General features: G+C 43.5%; 1 protein-coding gene across 6 annotated transcripts in view; it reads right to left on the reverse strand.

The window, feature by feature from the left end:
• Nucleotides 1-11410, reverse strand: part of ACTN4 (actinin alpha 4) — an 84871-nt gene extending 73461 nt beyond the window's left edge. For all 6 annotated transcript variants that reach the window (XM_043991650.1, XM_043991649.1, XM_043991647.1 and 3 more), the window contains exon 1: nt 11093-11410. In XM_043991650.1, coding sequence (XP_043847585.1) covers nt 11093-11254 — 162 coding nt within the window. In that variant the 5' untranslated portion in view covers nt 11255-11410. The remainder of the gene's footprint in view (nt 1-11092) is intronic.
• Between the last annotated feature and the right edge of the window lie 12399 nt (nt 11411-23809).

Here is a 23809-nt window from a genome sequence, read left to right on the forward strand (position 1 = left end):
CCAGCCCTGGAGTCAGGAGTACCTGAGTTCAAATCTAGCCTCAGACGATTGACACTTACTAGCTGTGTGACCCTGGGCAAGTCACTCACTTAACCCCAATTGCCTCACCAAAAAAAAAGAGAAAAAAGAAAAAAAAACTCATTAGGTGAAATGAGAATCTGGTTGTTTTTTTTTCTTAATCATAATGAAGAGTATCACCCTGCTAATGTGGTAAAAGTTAAAATCTGCTAGATAGAACATCATAATACAAAGCCTTTTAGCATAAACCCACAAGTCAATGGTTGCTGAGGCTCTTAATCAAGGTGCCTTCTGCAGAAATAATCAAAAAGATAATTTAAGCTATTACACTGTTTGATGTTCTGAAGCCCTCTAACTCCCACCTGAGAAATTTCTTTTTGCTGAATCCAAAAAGTGGTTTATAAAGTCAGGGTAGGAACACTCCCTGGCTATAGCTTTAGGTGGCTCTGCTAGAGTCAGAGATGGAAGTGTTTTTATGTAGACATGTAGCCCCAATCAGCCTCTTCATTGCTACAACAACAGAGCCACCTCCAAGCTTATCAAGAGTTTCCATTAAGGAGTTGGGCACACTTAAAAAAACACAAAGCTAGAGTCACAGACCACTGAAGACTACAAAAAAGACATGCCAACCCCTCCCAGCAAGTTGTAAGACATCATGGTGGAACAGCCCCATGCAATTGGAAGCACGCTGAGTGTGATTCATTTCCTGGGGAGAAAGCTTCCTCTCTAGGTGAGGGACCAGTCCACACCCTTCAACCTAACTGGGAAAGTGCATTACTCCAAGCCACATAAACCAAAGGCCCACCATCAGAGGCATTGTGGTCCAGGACAAAGAGCCCTATATATCTGGAATCAGAGTACCTAGGTTCTAGTGCTAGCTTTACTAATTACGATATATGTTACCTTGGAAGCAAATCCCTTAACCTCTCCTAACCTCCGTTTCTTCACTTGTAAAATGGAGTTAGATTAGATGATGGTGGTCCCTTCCAGGATCTAACCTAGGATCCTGTGATCCTACTATGTGTCAAGTAGTCAGAAGAATGTCTGTGGATGCATGTCATCTGATGTGGTAGCATTCAGTGACTACCTAGCTATGAACCAACTGAAAGCCACTGGACAACACCAAGACAGTGGGACTCGGCAAAGACAACCAACCAATGGCCAGACAGACAAAAAACAACCAAGAAAGCCTAAACTATAAACTCGACCTCTCAGAGTGAATCAGCAGTCAAGTACAAACCATGCTTGGTATGCTCAATGAGAAAGTGCATTTATTTTTAGGAAAAGAAGGATGTCTTCCAGCTAGCCCTAGAGCCCCTAGCAGGCCCTATTTGGCAAGAATTGCTTTTCAGTTATTTATTAAAAAGGCCCAGAACTGCTCAAACCCAAGGCAAATGCCTGAGGAAGTACATACACTGTTATGCCATTTTTCTCTTTTCGTGGCCAAATGTTTGTCCCTCTCAAATCACTGAAATGCTTTTTTACCACTAACAGTATACAAGCTTTACCACACCATTATGGAGCTGTGCATGGAAAACAGGGGTCCAGGGAAAAGGCCGTGCTACTCTGGTTCGGCAATCTCCTATGATCCATGAACAGAGACCACGTTGAACATGATGCCACAAGGCTTCCCAACAACTGTTTAAGCTTCTCATCCAAAAAAGCAGGCCTTCCTACTAGCTTTTCCTTGGCCAGTGAGCTTAGGAAGACTAGTGCAAAAACCTTTTTCTCAAAATAAGGCTTGGTCCTCAAGTATGTCCCCTTCCTGTTCTATGCATTTATTCAGGGCCACCAGTAGCCAGAGTGCCCAGCAATTTGAGCTCACATCTCTGAAAGCTATCTTAGTGCAGACCTATCTGTTTTACAGTCAAATTCCACCACAGACTTGGCAGTACTGTAGAAATAATCCCCCCAAAATGTAACTCGCTGCCTCACAATCCTGGGGATGTTTGCTGTCTGGCTTTACTCCAAGTCCACAAAATTAGAACCATCACCAGTCAGAAGACAGCTTATTAGAGAGGCTGATTCATCAAGTTACTCTGGAATCAGCTCCTTAAGTAGGCAGATTTGGTAGGCTCTGCTTCTAGACATTTTGGATTTCCAAACTGGAGATTTTTCATGGGCCAGATCTGGTAAACCAGACCTAAGACACATTGCCTGCCTATTGAATGAATAAAGACAAACCATGGCAATACCAGGTCAGAAAATGTGCTAACAATATTTAACGTTTTTATTTTAAAAGCTCGTGACAACTTAAATAATAGGACTATTAGGCTGCCAAAGGTGGGATAGAAGAAAAATGCTGTTTACTGTGACTGAGATGGAGGAGAGGATGCGGCTTACAAATGTACTTGTGGAATGAACTCTGTTTGGGGGTTTTCAGAAAATCATAAACTTTTGATTTGTTAATATTTGTAAAAAAACAAACAAAGCAGTCAAAAAAGATATAGCCAAATTTGGCCCTACTATTAAGGAGTCACATAGCTAAGATTCCAACACAGAAAACTCCATCAAACAGACATACCTCAGCAAGAAAACTACTAAAGTCTTGCCTGGTTCTGGCATTCTCTCATACACAGCCTCCCTAACCCCACCCAATAGATCAATTAAACATTTTTACATTGCTTACTGCTGGATATAAGATTCCTCTAGTCCAGCATAGCGGTAGAGCACATTATTATTCTACTGCTAAACTAGGCAAGATTAGTTTTATTTAGGTCTCATGCTTGAAGCACTTAAACCTGTTCAGCCTTCTACCAATGAGCTCTGGAGTGGTTTTTGTTGTTAAGTATTTCCCATTAAAATTCATACTTTTCCAACTTTGAAACCATCAATGAGAAATTCACATTAAGTTGTCAAGAGAATCAAGATTTACTCTATTTACCGTCATCACAAGGGACCTATTGAATGCCTGTGATAAAAGATTACTGGGTTTCAAAAAATGCTACTAAAGAGATGGGCAATTTTGAAAAATTAATGTCTTCCTTTGGTTTTTACTTCAAGTCATTTCTGGATATATCTATTCCCTTCCACCCCTGTCTCCCCCTCCCCCCACCAATGATACTTCCCTTGTAACAAAGATTTTTTTTTATGAATAATAAAAATAAAAATAAAACACTCAGGAAGTTTATAATATCTCCAAGGGTGGCTGAGCTCTGTCACTTTTAAGCTCCCTTTCCTTACAATGGTGGGAAAAGATACTGAACTAAGGAATTAGTAAATCCAATTCTAGTCCAAGCTCTGACACTAATCAGTTGTGTGATCTTGCCTCTCTAGGCTTTAGTTTCCTAATCTATAAAATGAGGGTATTAAACTACCTGGTCTATCAGGACTAGCCCAGGAAGAGCTCAAATTTGAGAATCTATAATGTCAAGAAACAGCCTACTTATGAAACTAGTTCTGGGGTAATAGCTCTGAATTTTTTAATCTGTTTCTCACTGAATATCAAACAAATCTCAATATGAGGAAGCTGGCTTAAAGAGACGAGTATTTCCCATTCTGTCCCCATATCCCCACACAATTTTAGATAAATGCTCCAAATATAAGATGTAGACTGTCTCCCTCTCTCCTGTCTCTTCAGAAATCACAAAATTCCAACAGTAGCTGAAAAACTGATAATAACAAAGAGATTCTTGCCTACCCTTTAACATTCAAATCCCTTCCCTGTTCGAGGTCTGTTTTCCCATCTATAAAAGGGATTGAACAAGATTATTTTTCGGGCCCTTTCAACTCAAATTCTGAGGTATTACTGGCAGCCAAACCCCACATCAACCCACTGCTACTTCTACCCACTACATGCAGTTTAGCACTTAAAAAGGAAAAAACCCACTAGAAAGCTAATGATAAACATCACTCACCCCCAACACCTTTGGGGAAAACTTTAAAAGCATAAAGGAAACCACAAAGTCTTCTTTATTCTAGCCTGAAGCTGGAAACGCTCAATGTTATTGTATTATTAGCATTCCAGGATCCAATTTTATCATTTCAACATTGTCAACAATACTTCCCAAGATGACTTCATTGAGCTACAGAGTGATTCTGCTGCTTTCAACTAATCCTGCTTCATGTCACTGGTTCCACTGGAAGACAAAGACTCTGTTCTGCTCTACTATTTAGAAGAAAAACATTTAAATAAGCCTTTCTTAACTCAGAAGGAGGTCACTATTTTTGCTTTTGTATCCAGGACTCAAATATCCAGCTGAGTCAATCAGTTCACTAAAAAAAAAAAAAAAATCGTATATACGATTAGCAACAACTGAAACCCAAATCCAAAATATTCATGCTTTTGACAAAAATGGCTGAATTTCTTCTTTAAAAAAAAGATGAGTAATTCATGGTCTGGAGATATTTAAATATATACAGGCAAATATCAATCACGTACCTTATTACAATATTCTATTATATTGGGTACAACAGAAATTTCAGGAAACTGGGAAGAGATTCTAGCTGAAACTGCTACCAACTTGAAAAATTCTTGGGCAAGTCACTAGACCTCTCTATACCTTAACTTCCTCATCTGTAAAATGGGAATGATAACGGCTGTTTGGCTTACCTCAAATACTTGCTATGAGAATAGGATTAAAAAAGAAATGTGGAAGCACTTTGGGAAGGGGGGAAAAATAACTAACAAGCACAAAGAATTTTTCTTAAATCAAGTACCCTTAAGATGTACTCCTCCCTTCAGAGATGCTAAATTAATGCCCTAATCTTTGCTGTACACACCAGAAATATGCTGAAGCTACTAGGACAACAGGATCCAATACCATCTAGGGCTGTAACAGGTGGCTAATAGCAAATTCCAAGCAAGTTCAATCTACTCTTTGTAAGTTTACACTTAAATAAATCAAATCGGGAAAGAAGACTGCAGGCCTTGTCTGGAATGGCTACTGCTAAAAGGATAATGGAAATGCAAAAAGTTAACCAACATGGGACAGTCTTCCAATGAACATTCCAAGCTAATTTCTTCATAACTTGGGGGGGGGGGGGTACACAAAGAGGAGAAAGTGGTGGGGGAGGAGTAGAAGAGATACTGAAAGCTAAAATACAACCAAAAAAGGTCCAGTACAAAGACAAATGTCTCAGTGGGCTACATGCTAAATTTGGGATTTTGTAATCCCAGGGAGACCACTACTAGCTGGAAAAAAAACTTCCCAAGATTGATGTAACACTACATTTGCCAGTTAAAATTTGCAACTACTTAGCTTTGGGTGTAAGAAGGACAAGAAGCATTAGGCTTCCCTCCATCTGTAAAAACCACCATCCCAAAAGCTACACGTGGTAACGTTCCAACTACACCGGTAAATGACAGTAGTGAATTTGTAATCAATGAACCTCGAATTTCTTTCTCTAGGAGGTGGACTAAAATGTAACCTTTATACACTGCCCCCAGTTTCTTGGCAAAATACAATACCTGACATTTTGTAACATAGTAGTATCTAAATTATCAATCTAGCTGTCATGAATTTTAGTTCATCTCAAAATCAACTTCCATTGTTTAAGATCACCATTAAGCCTAAAGTTCCAAAACCACCTATTATATAAAGGCTCCCTTTCAAAATCCCCAGATTACAGGATGTCTATTTGTACAAGCAGGAACTTCCGACTATGCTTTCTTTAATAGGTCACCGGTTCAGTTACCACACCAATAGAATTGCTAACTTGCTATCACTTGCCTCCGGTTGGTGAAGAGCTTTTGTTATTCTGTAAAAAGACCTGAAATGGAAGGGAATCTCGGGTAGCCAATGGAAACACAGACGGAAGGAATGGGGATAATTTTAGGACAAAGAAGTTGGTGTGTAAAATATTAAGCACCAGCGAACAGGTATATGGAGTAACACTTGACCTCAGATGATCTGGGTAAACTGTCCACAACTGATACTACACCACCAATTGTTCTGCTCCCCAGAAGTGGAAAGTGAATGCTATCTTCAAAAGGACAATCTTCAAACCTGAGAAATCAATGACCCATCTTCAAAAACAACGTGGTGGGGGCAGCTAGGTGGCGCAGTGGATAGAGCACCGGCCCTGGAGTCAGGAGGACCTGAGTTCAAAGCTGGCCTCAGACACTTAACACTTACTAGCTGTGTGACCCTGGGCAAGTCACTTAACCCTAATTGCCTCACTAAAAAAAACAACAACAACAACAAAAAAAAAACAAAAAAAAAACAAAAAAAAAACCAACGTGGTGGCAAATTTAAAGGCTCCATCTAGACAACCCCAGACCCACAACAATGTTCTTAAATGTGTTCTGGGGTGGGCTGAGCACTCTCAGCAGTCATCTTAATCATTGTTACTACTGCTGGTTAACTTCTTGTCATTTCACTTAATTCGGCAATGGGATTCATGGGACTAAATGAGACCAATACACCTTCCAGCAGAATATTTCTATTCAATGTGTGAGAATGGACTAAGAGTTTGCAAACTTACAAAGTGTTAATTTTTTTTAAAATCCACTCTCCCACAGTTTAGATAGGAATCCAGATTTGGCCAAATTCCACTCTCATTTGATTGGAGGACATTTTGTGAACCAACTTACATTTTTACTATCCTGTATCTTGGATATTTAATAAGAGTAAATTCTGTTCACATAGACCTTCGCCCCTTTATCTCTTATTGTGCAGCTATCCTTAACATAACAGGATACCAATATGTTTTGTTAATCTCCCCCAGGAGTCCACTAAAGCCTTCCCACAAAACAGAACTCTGAGCTGAGAATTCTAGACATGATTAAATGAAGTTTGTTGTTGTTGTTTTAATCAACACTTCCAATGGGCAATATGGCTACTTCCATTCAAAAGGATGAGTCAGCTCCTTGCTGCCAAGATGTCTGTTTTTCAAGTCAGGAGACAGAGGATAACCTAAGGTCACACTCTGGAGAACCATACAGCCTACCACAGATATGTCAGGATGCCACACCACAGTACCAAATGCAATTCAACTCTATCAGGTGCTTTGGGAGTGGCTGTACAATGACCCTCTCATTTTATGATAGCCCATTTTCCTAGACACCAGTCTCTCCCTTTATCTAAAGAATAGTGACTGGAAATTTTATTAATACAATGAAAACTGCTAAGTAAAAGTTTCTCCTACCTAACCACTTTTGCCCCCCTGTTCATTAACTCACACGTGACATCTTGGATCCTTGGACAGTACTATTCCAGATAATGCTAACCTTTTAAAAAAGAAAAATATAAACAAGCTTTATTAATTAAAAGACCCTCTGAATGGTCTTTCCTTCACCACTTAATTCCATTTCCATTATTAATAAACTGTCATGGACTTGATATTCTTGGTTAAGTCCTAACTAGCAAACAATTATGGTAATGAAACAAAATAGCAGCCAATCTAAAAATTAAAATACCACCTAAGCCTTCAAATAATTAACCAGCACATAAATGCCATTTTAGCCAAAGAGCAGGCACTGACCCTAAATCTTATCCAAAGCAGGAGCATTGTCATAAAAATGTAAGTGCCACAAACAAGGTGGGCCTTTCCTTAATGTGACATGAGGGTTCTGGGATTACTGACAAAGGCCTTTCCAAAGAGCAAGAAGCATGGAATGACCAAAAAGCTTAGAAGAAATAGTCCAAAAGTTCACCAAAAGCGAAGGCTGGTGTGTTTTTACCCCTTTTTGTAGCACAGATAAGATCCTCCCATTAAAAAAGAATGCAGTGCGATATAAAGAGGCCTTTGGGAGTACAAATGCCTGTAGAAATCAGTTCATTCCTACCAAATATCTCTGGAACAGACTGGTAATGGGGATGAAAGGGTAAGGCTAGGAACCTTGCAAATCAAAGGGTTTCTCAGAATAATTTCTGAGACTAGAAATAGGGGGTACGAACACTCTCCTCTGACAGATGCCCATCCTTCTCTAACTCCTAGAAGCTGCTAAGCTTAGATAGATATACATGTGCCAAATGCTACAATGAAATTGACCTAGCTATGACAAACCAGACCTGGGCAGAATTATTATATTATTATGAAATGATATATTATTATAAAAACAGTGAACTTGGAGTGAGGAAGACCTGGGTTCCAATCTGACGTTAAACACATACTAGTTTGTGTGATCCTGAGCAAGTTCAGTTAACCTCTGTTCCATAGTTTCTTTCCTGTAAAATGAGAGGATTGGACTCCATGGCCTCTAAGGTTCCTTCCTACTCTAAAGCTATGACTCAGTGATGTAGATTTATCTAGCCCTTTGAAAGTTCACAAAGCACTTTATAGCTACTATCTCATTCAAACTTCACAATAACTCCAGGAAGCAAATGCCTGAGTAATTACTCACTATCCCCATTTTACAAAGGAAGAAACTCAAGTGAAGGGGCTCAGTGACTTGCCCAAGGTCTCACATCTAAGTCTTGGAGTTGGCATTAAGTGCCTACTGTGTACAGGCCCTGAGCTGAATAAGCACAGGGGATACTAAGAAAAGCCAAAGACCACTTCTGCCTTCCAGGGGCTCACAGTCTAATGAGGAGGTGGAGGTGACAGAGAACAATGTGTAAACAGCCACGTACAGACAAGAACCAAGCAGAACATAGTAGAGATAGATCATTAGCAGAGGGTGGGCCCCATATAAGAGGGGCTGGGAAAGGCTTCCTGGAGAAGGTGATAAAGATTTTAGCAGAGTCCTAAAGGAAGCCAGGGGGTGGGCACAGCCAGTGAAATGTCAAGAAATAGTGCCCTGCTGTACGAACAGCAAGAAATTGAAGTCATTGGATCAAAGAAAGTATTTTTAAATGACTCTGATAGTGTCAAAGGCATGATTTTGAATCCAGGTCTCACCTGATTCCACACCTAAATGCTACTTCTCTACAGCTCCTTTACTCTCCTTTCATCTTTCACTGCCCCCCCCCCACACCCCGGGGCCAAAAACCCAAAACCCAAAACAGAAGTGATAGCAGAGCCAGGAAAACAGCAAAGACAAAAATATTAGCTGAACATGAGACAACAGTCTACCCTTTATCTAGCCTGCACAAATGTTGTCAGTGTGGCTAGGAGCAGCCTTATGTCATCCTTCCCTTTAACCTAGCTGATGTCAGAATAAAGGCAGATCCCAAACCTGCCTGACCTATGAAGGGGGTGTGGGGCAGGAAGAGTAACTGCAAGTAGGTAGGCTTCAAGTTCAGAAGCCTTGAGGATGATGGAGGTTATTACTGACAGACCAATACCCTGACTGCCTTGGGAGAGAAGGCAACAGGAGATCTTCCAGGAGAATGCAAAGTGGATCCCATCGTTTCCCACTTTAACACCTGAGAGAAAACAAGAATTCTTCCATGCAAAAACCTGAGCAATACAGGAAACAGATTTGGTCCCATATGACATCCATGCACTGCTTCCCATCTTTCCAAATGCTTTGACAACTTGTAATTTTTTTTTTTGCAACCTGGTATAGTCAAGTATAAAAAATTATTAATATCTCTAAATAGCAAATCCTTTTTATCTTTTCTAAGCATTTTCACAACTACCTCCCTGTCCTAATGACTCTGTGATAGGAGGCAGGGTGGCATGCCATATCACCACCCTCATTTAACAGAAGAGGGAATTTGGGAACAGAATTTCAATGATTTGATTTTTATCCAAAATCTATTCCCACCTACCACACCCAGCTTTTCCACCCACTTTCTTCCTATTCTTTACTCAGTGCAGTAAAAGAGGCTGCTTTCCTAGACACCTCAGCACTAGAATTCCTTCATACTCAGGGTCCAAGCCCAATTAAGCCTATGAAATATAATCTCCTCAAAACGGGGTTCCCCATCAATTCTCCAAAATGCTGCCCTCTCTGGTTAGTTCCTTAACCCTATGCCATCAGATTCTCTCAGTAATTCTCTCTCACAGCCTGCCTCCTCTCCCGCAGGCACTAATCCCTCCATATGCTCTCCCATCCCACCCCACCCTAAGCAGCCTTCCTGCCCCTTTCCTTCCAGTCAGTGGAATAAAACTTTCCCAGGTACGCTCCCAACACCTCAGATATCTTTCCCTACAGCCCACCTCCCTCCCATATGCCCCTTTCATATTCAGACAGCAAACTCCTGGACGGGAGGTATTTGAGCTTATTTCCAAGGTCCTGGTTCAAGGGTCCCACTACACAGAGCAGGCAGAGAGACCCTCAATAAGAAATTCTCTGCTCCCCAAACGATGATTCTGACTTTCCCCAAATAGCTCAAATTCTTTCCACTCTCCAATAAATCAAAAAACATTTATTTATACATCAGCTACATGCAGGGCACTGTGCTAGTAGGCCCCGGAGATACAAACACAAGAGTGAGACAGTCTCTGCCTTCAATAGGCTTTCATTCCCCATCTGACCCTCTCCTCTCACTGACTCTAGTACTGCCCCCACCCCAAGCCCCTTTTCTACAAGTTCTTTCCATAGGTCACGTATAGGTCAATCCCCATATATCCAAATCAGGAACTCCTTCCACAACCACAGACTTCAGCACGCCGGTCCTTGGAACTTGCTTCTTCAGTTCTCTCCACGCCCTTCCCTTCGGTGTTTCTGTCCCCAGCATCTTCCCCGGGATATCCTGGTAATTCACCCTCCCTCCCTGCTGCTATTCAGAGGAACTACTCGGGACACCCTCCCCAATCCTGGACTGTCCCCCCGATGCCCCCCACCCTGCACTTCCCCGACTCTCCCAAACACATGCCCCCACTCCTCTTTTTGCGATCCAACCCGGATCCCCTCAGATTGCCCTTCCTCCAGGGGCACAGTCCACACCTGCCCGGCTCTCCAAGCACCCCGCCCCTCCCTTCAGGTGCAGCCCCCCACAAAGCTGCGTACCTTTCACTGACCCGTCCCCCCCCCAAGCCTTATTCACGCTTGCTTGCACGCGCGCGCGCGCGCACACACACACACACTCACTCTCACTCGCGCGCGCACACACCTGCCTCCTCGGGGGCACCTTTCTCTTCTCGACACCCCCTCCTTCTACCGCGGGGCCGTCTCAGCTCGGCGGGCCGGGGCACGGGGCGGCTGGCGCAGAGGCCCCCCACCCCCGCGCGCCCTCGTGCCCCCTCCCGCCCCTGCTCGCGCGCTCCCCGTCCCCTCGCGCCGCGGCGCCGGGGGCCGCACCTTGCGCTGCTGCTTCTCCCAAGCCGGGTCGAGCAGCAGGTCGCGGTCCCAGTCGTCTTCCTGGGCCATGTAGTCACCGACGCCGCCGCCGCCGCCGTTGCCGCCGGCGCCGCTGCTGGGGCCGTACTGGTAGGGCTGGTTCGCCGCGTGGTAGTCCACCATGGTGCTGCCGGCTCTCGAGCTCGCTTCGCTCCGCCGCCGCCGCCTCACGCTCCGGGCCCGCCTGCTCCGAGCTGCCGCCGCCGCCGCTACTCCTTAGCCGCTGCTCCTCAGCCGCTGCCTCCTCAGCCGCCTCTGCCGCCGCCTCAGCCGCCGCCGCCGCCGCCTCACACAGACAACCCGCCCTCCAGCTCGCGCCTGCGCAACGCGGCCACTGCGCTGCCCCCCCGCGAGCCAGCGCGCCTGCGCACGCCGCCGCTGTCGCGCGCCGCCCGCCCCCGAGTCGAACCTGGGGCTGCTTGCGCCTGCGCGCGGCCCACCTTCCCACCTCGCGCCCCAACGGCTCCCGAGGGCGTGGGGCTGACGGAGGAGAGCGGGGGGAGGAACGCGGAGGGGAGGGGGGGGGAGGGCGGAGGGGTGGCGACGCTACGTCATCCAGCCTTCGGGCGAAGGCAGGGGCCGCGGATTAATTATTAATAAGACCGGGGACTGCCGCCTGATTATTAATCCAACCGAAAGTTGACCGAGGTGCGCGGGAGTTGGCCATCCCCCTCTCCTCCGCGTGGATTAAGTTCCTACTGTGTGCTAGGCGATCAACAGACTCGGGAGCCCCTAAAGGAGCCCCGTCCGTAGAACATTCAATAGGGAGTACAGAAAAAGTCTTGGGGAAAGGGCGCGTGGGGGTTGGGGGCGGGGTGCGGTTAAGGACAGGCTTCCTCTAGGAGGTGGCGCCGGCTCTGAGCCTTCCTGGTTCCCTGGACAACCTATGCAAAGGCGCTGAGGTGGGAGATGGAATGTTCTATGCAAGCCCCCTCGGATGGGCCACTGGGAGGTGGAGGACACGAAGGGCAGCCCTGTGCAACCAGCCCTGAAGAATGGGGAGAAGGGGACCCATCAATCCCCAATCAGGGTTGATAGCCTAATAAAAATAATGACAGTGCTAACATCTGTATTTTCTCTAGGAGAGGAGAACGTAAGCTCTTTGAGGGCAGGAACTTTCGATTTTGTATTTGTATCAAGCCCCTCCCCTTTTTCCAGACTGGAAAGAGCTTAAATATTTCTTAAATGAAGGGAATGGCTCCCCTGAGAAATGACAGAAAATTTGGAGCTGTCTTGACCCCAGATGTTTCCTAGTTGGGTGACCCAGGCAACTTTTAAATTTTTTTTAAAACTTAATCTTTTTTGACAGCAGACAGCCGGTAGCCTACAGCCTAGCTTCTTTTTTTTTTTTAATGGGGCAACGAGGGTTAAGTGACTTGGCCAGGGTCACACAGCAAGTAAATGTCCAGTGTCTGAGGTCAGATTGTGAACTCAGGTGCTCCTGAATCCAGGGCTGGTGCTTTATCCACTGAGCCACCTAGCTGCCCCTACAGCCTAGCTTCTTAAGCTGTGAGTTGAGACCCCCATATGGGATCATTAAACTGAATGTGGGGGTTGTGAAAAACTTGGCAACGGTAAAAGGTTATGTATAGCTATTTTATATATCTATATACCGGGGGTCCTGTAAAAATTCCTCGGAAGAAAAAGGGTCACGAGTGGGGAAAAAAAAAGTTTAAGAAGGCCTGGCCTACAGTCTCAGTGAGGCAAAGAACTATTCCATTTTTGGTCTTTGTATCTTAATTGTCTAACACAGTGCTGAACACAAAGTAGGCTTTTCAAGTCTCATTGCTTGGTTGAAAGAACTGGGAGACAATTACCTAGATGGATGGGGGAGAGAAAATGCTAGACCATTGTATAAATAGGTGACTAGATGAAAAAATCACTTATTAAGCACTTTTTATGTGTCAGATTCTGTGCTGAGACTTGTGCATACACCTACAAAAATGGGATATGGAATTAGGAAGATTGTGCTGGCCTGGGAAGGATGTTTGATTATAAGAAACTCCCCCAGAGATAGTAAAAAGCAATGGGGGGCAGCTAGGTGGTGCAGTGGATAAAGCACTGGCCCTGGATTCAGGAGGACCTGAGTTCAAATCTAGACTCAGACATTTGACACTCACTAGCTGTGTGACCTTGGGCAAGTCACTTAACCCTCATTGCCTCGAAAATACAAAACAAAACAAAGCAATGGTGGGAAGAAGCACAGATCCATCAACATACTCTTTCCAGAGGCCAAGGTAAAGTTGATTTGATTATGAAGTTCTTAGAGCCAGAGGTGAGCATCTAGATGGCCCCAGGAAGTCAGAAAGACATCTTCTTTGAGTTCAAATCCAGTTTCAGACACTTATTAACTGTGTGGCCCTGTGCAAGTCACTTAAACCCCAAATGGAGTCACAAAGAATTGGACACAACTGAAAAGAGACAGAGTTGGGGTGAGGAGCAAGAGGGTTTCTATGGTGGTGAGACAGAAAGCAAGCTAAGAAAAGCATGTGCCTTACTAGGGATTTTGGAGATGAGTGGACTTACCTCCTAAAAGGAATATAGTTTGATTGTTTGAGAACTGATTGGGTGTTTAATATTTGTCAAAGGGATGAAAGACTGTTGTGATGGTTGTTTAGTTGTTTCTGACTTTTCTGACTCTTGGGGTTTTCTTTTTCTTTTTATTGTTTTTATTTGTTTTTTGTGGGGCAATGAGGATTAAGTGACTTGCCCAGGGTTACACAGCTACTAAGTGTTAAGTGTCTGAGGCCTGATTTGAAGTCAGGTCCTCCTGACTCCAGGACCGGTGCTCTATCCACTGCACCATCTAGCTGTCCCCTCTTGGGCTTTCTTGTCAGAGATACTGGAATAGCTTGCCATTTCCTTCTCCAGCTCATTTGACAGATGAGGAAACTGAGGCAAATAGGATTAAGTGACTTGCCCAGGGTCACACAGCTAGGAAGCGTTTCCAGCTGGACTTGACTCAGGTCTTCCTGAATCCCCTTAGCTGCCCAATGACAGACTAGCCCTGAGAAATGGCAACTTGTGGTGGGAAACTGGATTTCTCTACCCAGATGCATTCATCGTCATGCCATTCCATCTGATGTGCAAGTGAAGCTTCCTATATATGTTGTCTCTCTCTATTAGAACGTGAGCTTCCCAGGAGCAGAAACCACTATCCCTTTCTATTTGTATCCCCAATGCCTAGCATACAGTAAGCGCTTAATAATTGGGTTTTCATTCATTCAAGTTTTTCATTTCATTCACTTAAAAGTAAAAATCATTCCTGATTATTCATCTACTGGGAAAGAAGTGCTTAATGAAGTGTCTTTTTCAACATTTTTTTTCAAATCAGTGATTTGATTTATTTCATGCTTTTTAGATTTACAAGTGACACAAAGTCTATCATTGAGCAGCTAGGGGGATTCAGGAAGACCCGAGTTCAAGTCCGACTGGAAACACTTAGAAAGTTTCATCTTGGAGAACAGCATCAAGATCCAAAAGATCTCAACAAGCTAGACCATCTGGCCGAGTTGAATGGGCTAGTCTCAAAGCCTCAGTTTCCTTATCTGTAAAATAGAGAGAAATTCCCACAGGACCTACCTCACAAGATTATTGTTAGGCTCCTATAGATAGATAGGCAGTGCTTTCCCAGGGTACTGGATCTGGGTTTGAACCCTGGGGTAAATAAGTCTGTATCTGCATCTTGGCTGGCCTTGATAAGGCACCTTCCCTTTCAAAGGATGCCTTTCTGAGTTTCCTCATCTATAAAATGAGTTGCTGGGGCTAGATGGTCCCTACCTGCCCTAAATTCTATAGACCATTTGGTGGGGGTGGAGGAGGGATGGTAATGACAGAAAGGAGGTGCCTGACAGAAGAAATCACCTCCCCAGGTCTGAAAGCTCTAAAGAAAATATTTTCGAGTAGCCTTTCACTGAAGCCCCAGCCCAGGCCCTGAGGGAGGGAGGATGGGCAGAGCGGGCAGGGCAGGCAGGAAGCAGAAAGCTCCCCTCCCAACTCCAAAAGGCCAGGCCCAGCCTTAAGCCCTGTGAGTTTCGACTTTGTCAGAAAACCAGGTTGAGCTCCCCTGGGCTAGGCTGCCCCCAGGCCAGCTGCCCATTATTCTGCCAACTTTAGTGAACAGTCAGGAGCTTTATGAAGTCCACACCATCCTGCTAGCAGGCCAGACCCTTACCCTACCAGTCTGGGCCAGAGGTCCTGCAATGAGATATTGCTCCTCCTAGACAGTTTTCCCAGCAAACTCATGTCCAAAATCTGGCTCTTCCCCCCCAGCTCCAGAACCTTGCTCCCACCTTTCAGCCTCAGACCTCAAATTGGCAGCAGCAACTCAAGGTGGTGGAAACTTTGCCCTGGGAAGGTCCTGAGAATTTGTCCTGACCTGCCCCCTCCCAGTCCCCCCAGCAGCATGAGACCAGATTGCAAAGGCCTTACACTTGATTCAATAAGCTTTGTTTTTATTCTATCAATTCAACAAACATTTATTAAACACCTACTGTGTGCAAGACACAGAGCTAGCCACTGGGAATACAAAGACAAAGCCAAATGGTGGCCTCCTCCTACTCTCAACACTTGACCTTGGACTTCTCTGTCCTACCCCACTCCCCCCCACAACACTGACACATTTAATTTTCCTACCTTTGCTCACAGTTTCCAGTTCCCACAATGCTCCCCTTCCCTTTCTTCACCTACCCTTCAAAGCCCAAATGATTTTCCATGTAATGGCTGCCTTGGTTCTGCCTCTGACCCCCTGAGTGACCTCAGGCAAACAGCTTCCCCTCTTTAGCCATCACCTTCCAGCTTTAAATCTAATTAAATCTAACATCCTATAACATCCAAGTTGCCTTCTCACCCCTCCCAAAGGAGGACAGTGATGGGGAAATAGGGACAAAATAGGAGTGACATGATATGGAAACTAAGGCAGAACAGACTGGCAAGGTATTCCTCCTCCAGACAAACATTTACAAGATGCCTACCATGTGCCAAGCACTGTGCTGATCACTAAGGAAGAGAAAAAATTTAACAGGAATTCTTTGACCTTAGGGTGTTTACACTTACTAGGTACAGAAGATTCATATGCATATAGATTACAAATCAAATATAATGGTACTTATTAGAAAGCAGTCATGTTCGGGGCAGCTATGTGGCGCAGTGGATGGAGCACTGGCCCTGGAGTCAGGAGGACCTGAGTTCAAATTCAGCCTCAGACACTTGACACTTACTGGCTGTGTGACCTTGGGCAAGTCACTTAACCCCAATTGCCTCACCAGAAAAAAAAAAGAAAGAAAGAAAGCAATCATGTTCAAGGGTTGTCCAAAAATAATGATAACACACTCCCAGGGAGTCTGATTTGGACTCAAAGAACATATGTGGGGCAGCTAGGTGGCGCAGTGGATAGAGCACCAGCCCTGGATTCAGGAGGACCTGAGTTCAAATCTGGCCTCAGACACTTAACACTTACTAGCTGTGTGACCCTGGGCAAGTCACTTAACCCCAATTGCCCTGCAAAACAAAACAAAAACAAAAACAAAGAACATATGTTCAAATTCTGACTCTCCTATGTATTATCTGTGTGACTTTTAGAAAGTTATTTAATCTCTCTGAGGCTCAGTTTCCTCACCTGTGAAATGAGAGGAGGTAGCCCTCTGGCTCTAACTCTGTGAACCGTTGTTGCTCAGTGGTTTTAGCTATTTCTGACTCTTCTGTGACCTCATTTGGAGTGGTTTGCCATTTCCTTCTCTAGATCATTTTACAGGTGAGGAAACAGAGGCAAACAGGATGAAATGACTTGCCCAGGGTCACACAGCTAGTCTCTGAGGCCAGACTTGAGCTCAGGTCTTCCTGACTCCAAGCCTGACCCCACTGCCCTGAACTCTGTGAGCTAGGTTCTGATTATTACTTCTAGGTCTTTCCATTCCAGATAAGCCCAACCCATGGTTCAGGAGAGATTCAGGTATTGGTTGTTGGTGGTGGTGGTCACAAAGTATACCATATGGGGGCAGCTAGGTGATGCAGTGGATAAAGCACCAGCCCTGGATTCAGGAGGACCTGAGTTCAAATCCAGACTCAGACACTTGACACTTACTAGCTGTGTGACCCTGGGCAAGTCACTTAACCCTCATTGCCCCACAAAAAAAAAACCAAAACACATACAACCCCTCCCAAAAAAAAGTACACCATATACCCAATAAATAGGCATCAAGTTTCTGTTTGAAGACCAAGGAACTGAATGACCTCCTGAAAAGCCCACGGATAGAACATGAGCAAGCTCAGGTCACTTAACAAAAATTGGATTTTCCCAATCTAGGAGACCTTTGTTCAGACATTCCCTGGCTACAAACAGGTTGCTTCTCCTTTGTCTGCCTCAGTTTCTTCATCTGTAAAATGGGGGAAATAATAGCACTTACCTCCCTGGATTGTTGTGACAATCAAAGGAGATAAATGTTTTGAAAATGTTAAAGTATAATGCCCAAAGGGCTATAAAGCTATGCATATCCTTTTACCCAGCAATACCACTATTAGGTCTTTTCCCCAAAGAGATGATAAAAAAGGGAAAAGGACCCACATGTACAAAAATATTTATAGCTGCTCTTTTTGTGGTGGCAAGGAATTGGAAATTGAGGGGATGCCCATCAACTGGGGAATGGCTGAACAAGTTGTGGTACATGAATGTAATGGAATTCTATTGTGCTGTAAGAAATGATGAGCAGCTGATTCTACTCTTATAACATGACTGATGCAGAAATATGTTTAATATTGTTATGTATGTATATATGTATGTATACATATATAAATATATACGTATATGTGTGTATATATATATATATATGTGTGTGTGTGTGTGTGTGTGTGTGTGTGTGTGTGTGTATATAACCTATATGGGATTGCCTGCTGTCTAGGGGAGGGGAGGATAGAGGGGAGGGAGGGAGAAAAATTTGAAATTGGAAATCATGTAAACAAATGCTGAAAGCTATCTCTACATGTAACTGGAAAATAATAAAATACTTTTATTAAAAAAAAAAGAAAAAGAAATGATGATCAGGCAGATTTCAGAGAAACCTGGAAGGACTTGCATGAACTGATGCTGAATGAGATGAGCAGAACCAGGAGAACATTGTATACAGTATCAACAACATCATGTGTTGCTTAACTGTGATAGATTTGACACTTCTCGGCAATACAATGGTCCAAGATAGTTCCAAAGGACTCATGATGGAAAATGCTCTCCAAATCCAGAAAAAAAAAAAAAAGAACTGTGGAACCTAGATGGAGATTGAACCATACTATCTCTATTTTTTTTTGTTGTTTTTCTTTTTTGAGGTTTTTCCTTTTTGCTCTGATTCTGCTTGCATAGCATGACTAATGCAAAAATATGTTTAATGTGATTGTCATATATAACCGATATCTTGAGGTAGCTGATGGTACAGTGGATAAAACACTGACCCTGAATTCAGGAGGACCTGAGTTCAAATCCAGCCTCAGACACTTGACACTTACTAGCTGTGTGACTCTGGGCAAGTCACTTAACCCTCATTGCCCTGAAAAAAAAAAGAATAGATATACATATTTCTCTATACAGTGAAGGATGATATGACCATATAACCTATTAATTTCTAACCTATATCTTGCTGTCTTGGTGAGGGGGGAGGGATGGGAGGGAGGAAGAAAAAAATTGAAACTAGAAATCTTATAAAAACAGATGTTGCAAACTATCTCTACATGTAACTAGAAAATAATAAAATACTTTTATGGAAAAAAATGTTAAAGTATAAACACTAGCTGTTATCACCGTCATCATTATAAACCAGATCTTTGTAAGCTAAATCCAAAACTCAAACTCAAAACCAACTACTATCCCATGATACACTGAATTTAGTCCTGGCTCTGCCACTTAATAGCTGTTTGACCTTCTGCAAGTTGTTCAACCTGTCTGAGTCTTTGTTTCCCCCCCATCCCCCATCATGGCCACATCTTTGCATAGGCTGTCTGTCCCCCAGTGCCTGAATGCCTTCCCTCCTTCCCTCCTTTCCGGCTTCTTTCCCAGTTCCTCAGTGAAGCACTTCCTGCTACAGGAACATTTTCCTGGTACCTTCAACTAGCAGCGCCCCCAAAGTTACTTTGTATCTGTTTTTACAAATGTACAATTTTATATTGCACTTTTTTTTTTTGTGAGGCAATGAGGGTTAAGTGAGTTGCCCAGGTTTACCCAGCTTATATCGCACTTTTGATATCACCGGGAATTTGATTTTTATCCCTGTAAAATATATAAATATAAAATAAGTATATCAAAATATGTATTTAGATATACATTCATATATATACATTATACACATTAATATTTAATAAACGTGAAATAAAATCAAACGTGATCAAAACTACCTATAGGGGCAGCTAGGTGGCGTAGTGGATAGAGCACCGGCCCTGGACTCAGGAGGACCTGAGTTCAAATCCAACTCAGACATTTAACACTTACTAGCTGTGTGACCCTGGGCAAGTCACTTAACCCCAATTGCCTCACCAAAAAATAAATAAATAAATAAATGAAAACTACCTATGCATGTGTTTCTTTAAACACTGGCTAAAGAAACTAAAAATATCTGTTTCTCTGTGTCCATGTGGCTTACCACAAAAGAATATAAACTCCGTGAGGGCAGGGATCCGTGAGGGCATGTTTGTCTGAGTAGCTCCATTGCCTACAGTGGCATTTTGGTTTAGTGGATAAGGAACCAGCCTCTGAGTAGGGAAGAGTCCCCTTGGCCTCCAAGGCTTACAACTCTCCAAGACTGTTACAGAGAAAAGTGTTGACTTGCCATGGGAGAAGGAGCCCCTCGTTCAGAGCTGCCAACAGTGATAAGATCACAAGTTAGTTTCACCACCTACCCTACTTTCCCTACTCCCAGCACAGTAATAAATGCTTGTTGACTGACTGATTGATTGATTCTGATAGCCACTAAACTAGTAACTCAGAGGAATGCTGTGACTAGAGATTATTTTAGCTAAGTGTTCAATAAAGTCTATGATGCAATTCTTCTGGGAAAAGTGTGGGTTAGATGATTGGACCGGTAGATGGATTCCCAACTTAGCTGGATGACTGGACTAAAGGGAAAACATTAATAGTTTGATGTCAGCTTGGAAGGACATCTCCAGGCGGTATTAGGGGGGTTGCTGTCCTTGTGCTGCTAAAGAATTTTATCATGCTTATCAGATCCTCAGATGACACCTAGCCTGGAGGGACAGCTGACAAAAGGATGACAAAGACAGGATCCAAAAAGATTTAGACAGGCTAGAAGCACTGGAAGGAGCTGGGGGAAGAAATTTAATAGGGATAAATGTAAATAAAGTCTTACCTTGGGGTCCAAAAAAAAAGAGACCTGACTTCCCTAATACAAGATGGGACAGGAGGCAGGGTTAGGCAGAAATTGGTCTTGAAAATGATCTGAAAAGACCTGCAAAGACTTGTATGAACTGATGTATAATGAAATGAGCAGAACCAAGAGAACATTGTGCAGAGACAGCAATGCTGTTTGATGAAGAACTGTGAATGACTTAACTATTCTCAGCAACTCAATGATCCAAGACAATCCCAAAGGACTAAGGATGAAAGAACTGATATTGACAGAACACAGGCTGACGGATGCTATTTTTCACTTTCTTTCACAGAAAAGGATGGGAACATGGGGCCCTATTTGAACCTGGTCAGAATTCATTTGGAATAGTGTTCATTTCTGGTAGAACAGTTTAAGGAGGATATTAATAAGGGCAACCTGGCAGGTGAAGGGCCTTGAATTCATGTCATATGAAGTCTAGAGAAGAGATATGGTGCTGCTGCTGGTGGAATTTATAGAGTACCTAACGCCTGTTTGTGAAGCACTTTGCTTATATATATCTGCTCATTTTGATCCTTCTAAAAACCCTATGATAGGTGTCTTCTGATATCTGATGGGTTTTCAAATGGAAGGAATATTTGATTCATTCTCTTTGGCCCTAAAAGTCAGAACTAGGAGTGGGGTGGGGGATGGGGGGTTGGGGGTGTGTGTGCAAGGAGACAAATCTAGCCTGGATGAAACTTCCTAATGATAAGAATAATCCAACAGTGGAATTGGCTGCTTCAGGAAGGAGTGGCTATTCCCTCATTGGAGATCTCTAGCAGAGGCTGGAGGACCATTTGTTGGGTATCTTGTAGAGATTGGATATGAATTGGAAGAGAGAACTGGTAAAGGACCTTCTCATTTTAAAATTCTGCAGTTTAACTCAGCCCACTGTTCTTGACCATCACAACCATTTTAATTTTGGCTCTGTCATTCAGGGTGGTGGCTATTGCTCTCCAACCTTGTGTTACCAGATTGGATAAGCATGCCATCTATTCCTTGATCTCATCTGTTCCTATAGATTCTCTCTTTCTTTTTTTTTTTTTTTCAGGGCAATGGGGGTTAAGTGACTTGCCCAGGGCCACACAGCTAGTAAGTGTCAAGTGTCTGAGACTGGATTTGAACTCAGGTACTCCTGAATCCAGGGCCAGTGCTTTATCCACTGCGCCAACTAGCTGCCCTCTCCTATAGATTCTCAAATCTACTCATCCTCAACTCTCAGCTGACCTCGAAGTCTCCCATCTCCAAGTACTTATTTTTGTTGTTTGGTCATTTCAGTCATGTCCAACTCTTTGTGAACCCATTTGGAGTTTTCTTGGCAAAGATACCAGAGTAGTTTCCCATTTCTTTCTCCAGCTCATTTTCCAGATGAGGAAACAGGGTTAAGTGAGTTGCCAGGGTCACACAGCTAGTAATTGTCTGAGGCTGGATTTGAATTCAGGTCTTCCTGACTACTTTGCAACCAAGATGCCCCACCAAGTACCTATTAGACATGTCAGACCAGATGTCCAGTAAACACACACCCCTTTTGAGTCTTCTTATACCTTGTGCCTCTGCCCCTGTGTACTAGTTGATCAATGACACTGGCATCCTTGTGGGCCTTCTGATAAGATCTCTCGACTCTGGGCATTTTCACTGACTTGTCTCCCATGCCTAAAATGCTCTGACTTCTCTTCTAACTGACTAAATAATTGTTAAACAGCACATGGCCAAGCACAGATCTCTGAGGATCATCACTTCTTCTAATTTGACACTGAACCATGAATCCATTCCTTGGGTCCTACCATTCAACCACCATTCAAGCACTTCTGAACCCATTTATTTATACTATGGACTTTGGTCTAGCCCACATTGTTCCATCTTGTCCACAAGAATAGCATAAAAAATATTTTGCAAAGGTCTAGGTAAACTCTATCTATGGGTTTTCCAAATCTACTAGGATATTAGTTCAGAAGGAAAGAAAGAAAGAAGGAAGGAAGGAAGAAAAGGAGAGGGGGAGAGGGAGAGGGAGAGAGAGAGGGAGAGGGAGAAACAAACAAGGAAGGAAGGAAGAGAGGGAGGGAGGCAGAAAGAAACAAGGAAGAAGGAAAGGAAAGAAAGAAGGAAAAGATAGGAAGGAAGGAGGGAAAGAAGGAAGGAAAGAAGGAGAGAAGAAAGGAAGGGAGAAAGAATGAGAAAAAGAAAGAAGGAAAAAAGAAAGAAAAAGAAAAAAGTGAGCTTAAGTTGTAAGTACCCTGAGGGCAGGAATCGCAGAACCTAACAAAGACTTGGCACATTTTAGGATTTGAATAAATGCTTCTTGGTGAAGCTCTAGAATGGCCTTTTGTGATCACTGCTTCCTTTTCAAGATGTTCACTCTTTCTTGAATAATACTGCACACTCTAGAATTTTGTCAGGAATGTAAGTCAGACTCCAGGGCCTACAGGCAAGACCATTCTGACTACTGCTCTTCTCTAATCATGCATTCTTTCTCCAGTTCTCCCCAGACTTTCAAAGATCAATAACAGTGGTTCAGCAATTACATTTGCCTGTACTTAACAGTGTCTGACCTTCGGGCCAGGTCATGTGAACTCATGTGAAGGTTTCTAAGTGCTTCCCATCTCACTGCTTATCTTGGGAATTAACTCTCTATTGGACATTTTTGTCCTGACCTTTCTAATCCAAAGATTTTTCTCCTTGAGAAAAAGAAGCAGAAAAATGAGTTGAACCGTTCTGCCTTCTCCCTCTCCCACCCAATTCAAACACTGGTCCTTCTATTCATTTTATCCTCTTTTCTTCCCATCTCTCTTGGGCTGAGGTCCCTTTTAGAATTGAAGTCTAGAGGTAGTTAGTTGGCACAGTGGATAGAGCACCAGCCCTGGAATCAGGAGGAGTTGAGTTTAAATCCAACTTAAGACATTTATTAGCTCTGTGACCCTGAGCAAGTCACTTAACGTTGATTGCCTCCCCTCACCCCCACCCTCACCCCCAAAATTCAAGTCCAATCATTCTGGAGAACAATCTGGAACTATGTCCAAAGGACTATAAAACTATGCATGCCTTTTTTTTTTTTTTTTTAGTGAGGCAATTGGGATTAAGTGACTTGCCCAAGGTCACACAGCTAGTAAGTGTTAAGTGTCTGAGGCCGGATTTGAACTCAGGTACTCCTGACTCCGGGGCCGGTGCTCTATCCACTGCATCACGTAGCTGCATATGCATGCCTTTTGACCCAGCAATATTATTGCTATCTCTGTGTCCCAAAGAGATCAAAGGAAAAGGATCCCTATGTACAAAAATGTTTACAGCAGTTCTTTTCGTGGTGGCAAAGAATTGG

Source organism: Dromiciops gliroides, chromosome 3 (genome assembly GCF_019393635.1).
Source record: "Dromiciops gliroides isolate mDroGli1 chromosome 3, mDroGli1.pri, whole genome shotgun sequence".
NCBI lineage: Eukaryota > Metazoa > Chordata > Mammalia > Microbiotheria > Microbiotheriidae > Dromiciops > Dromiciops gliroides.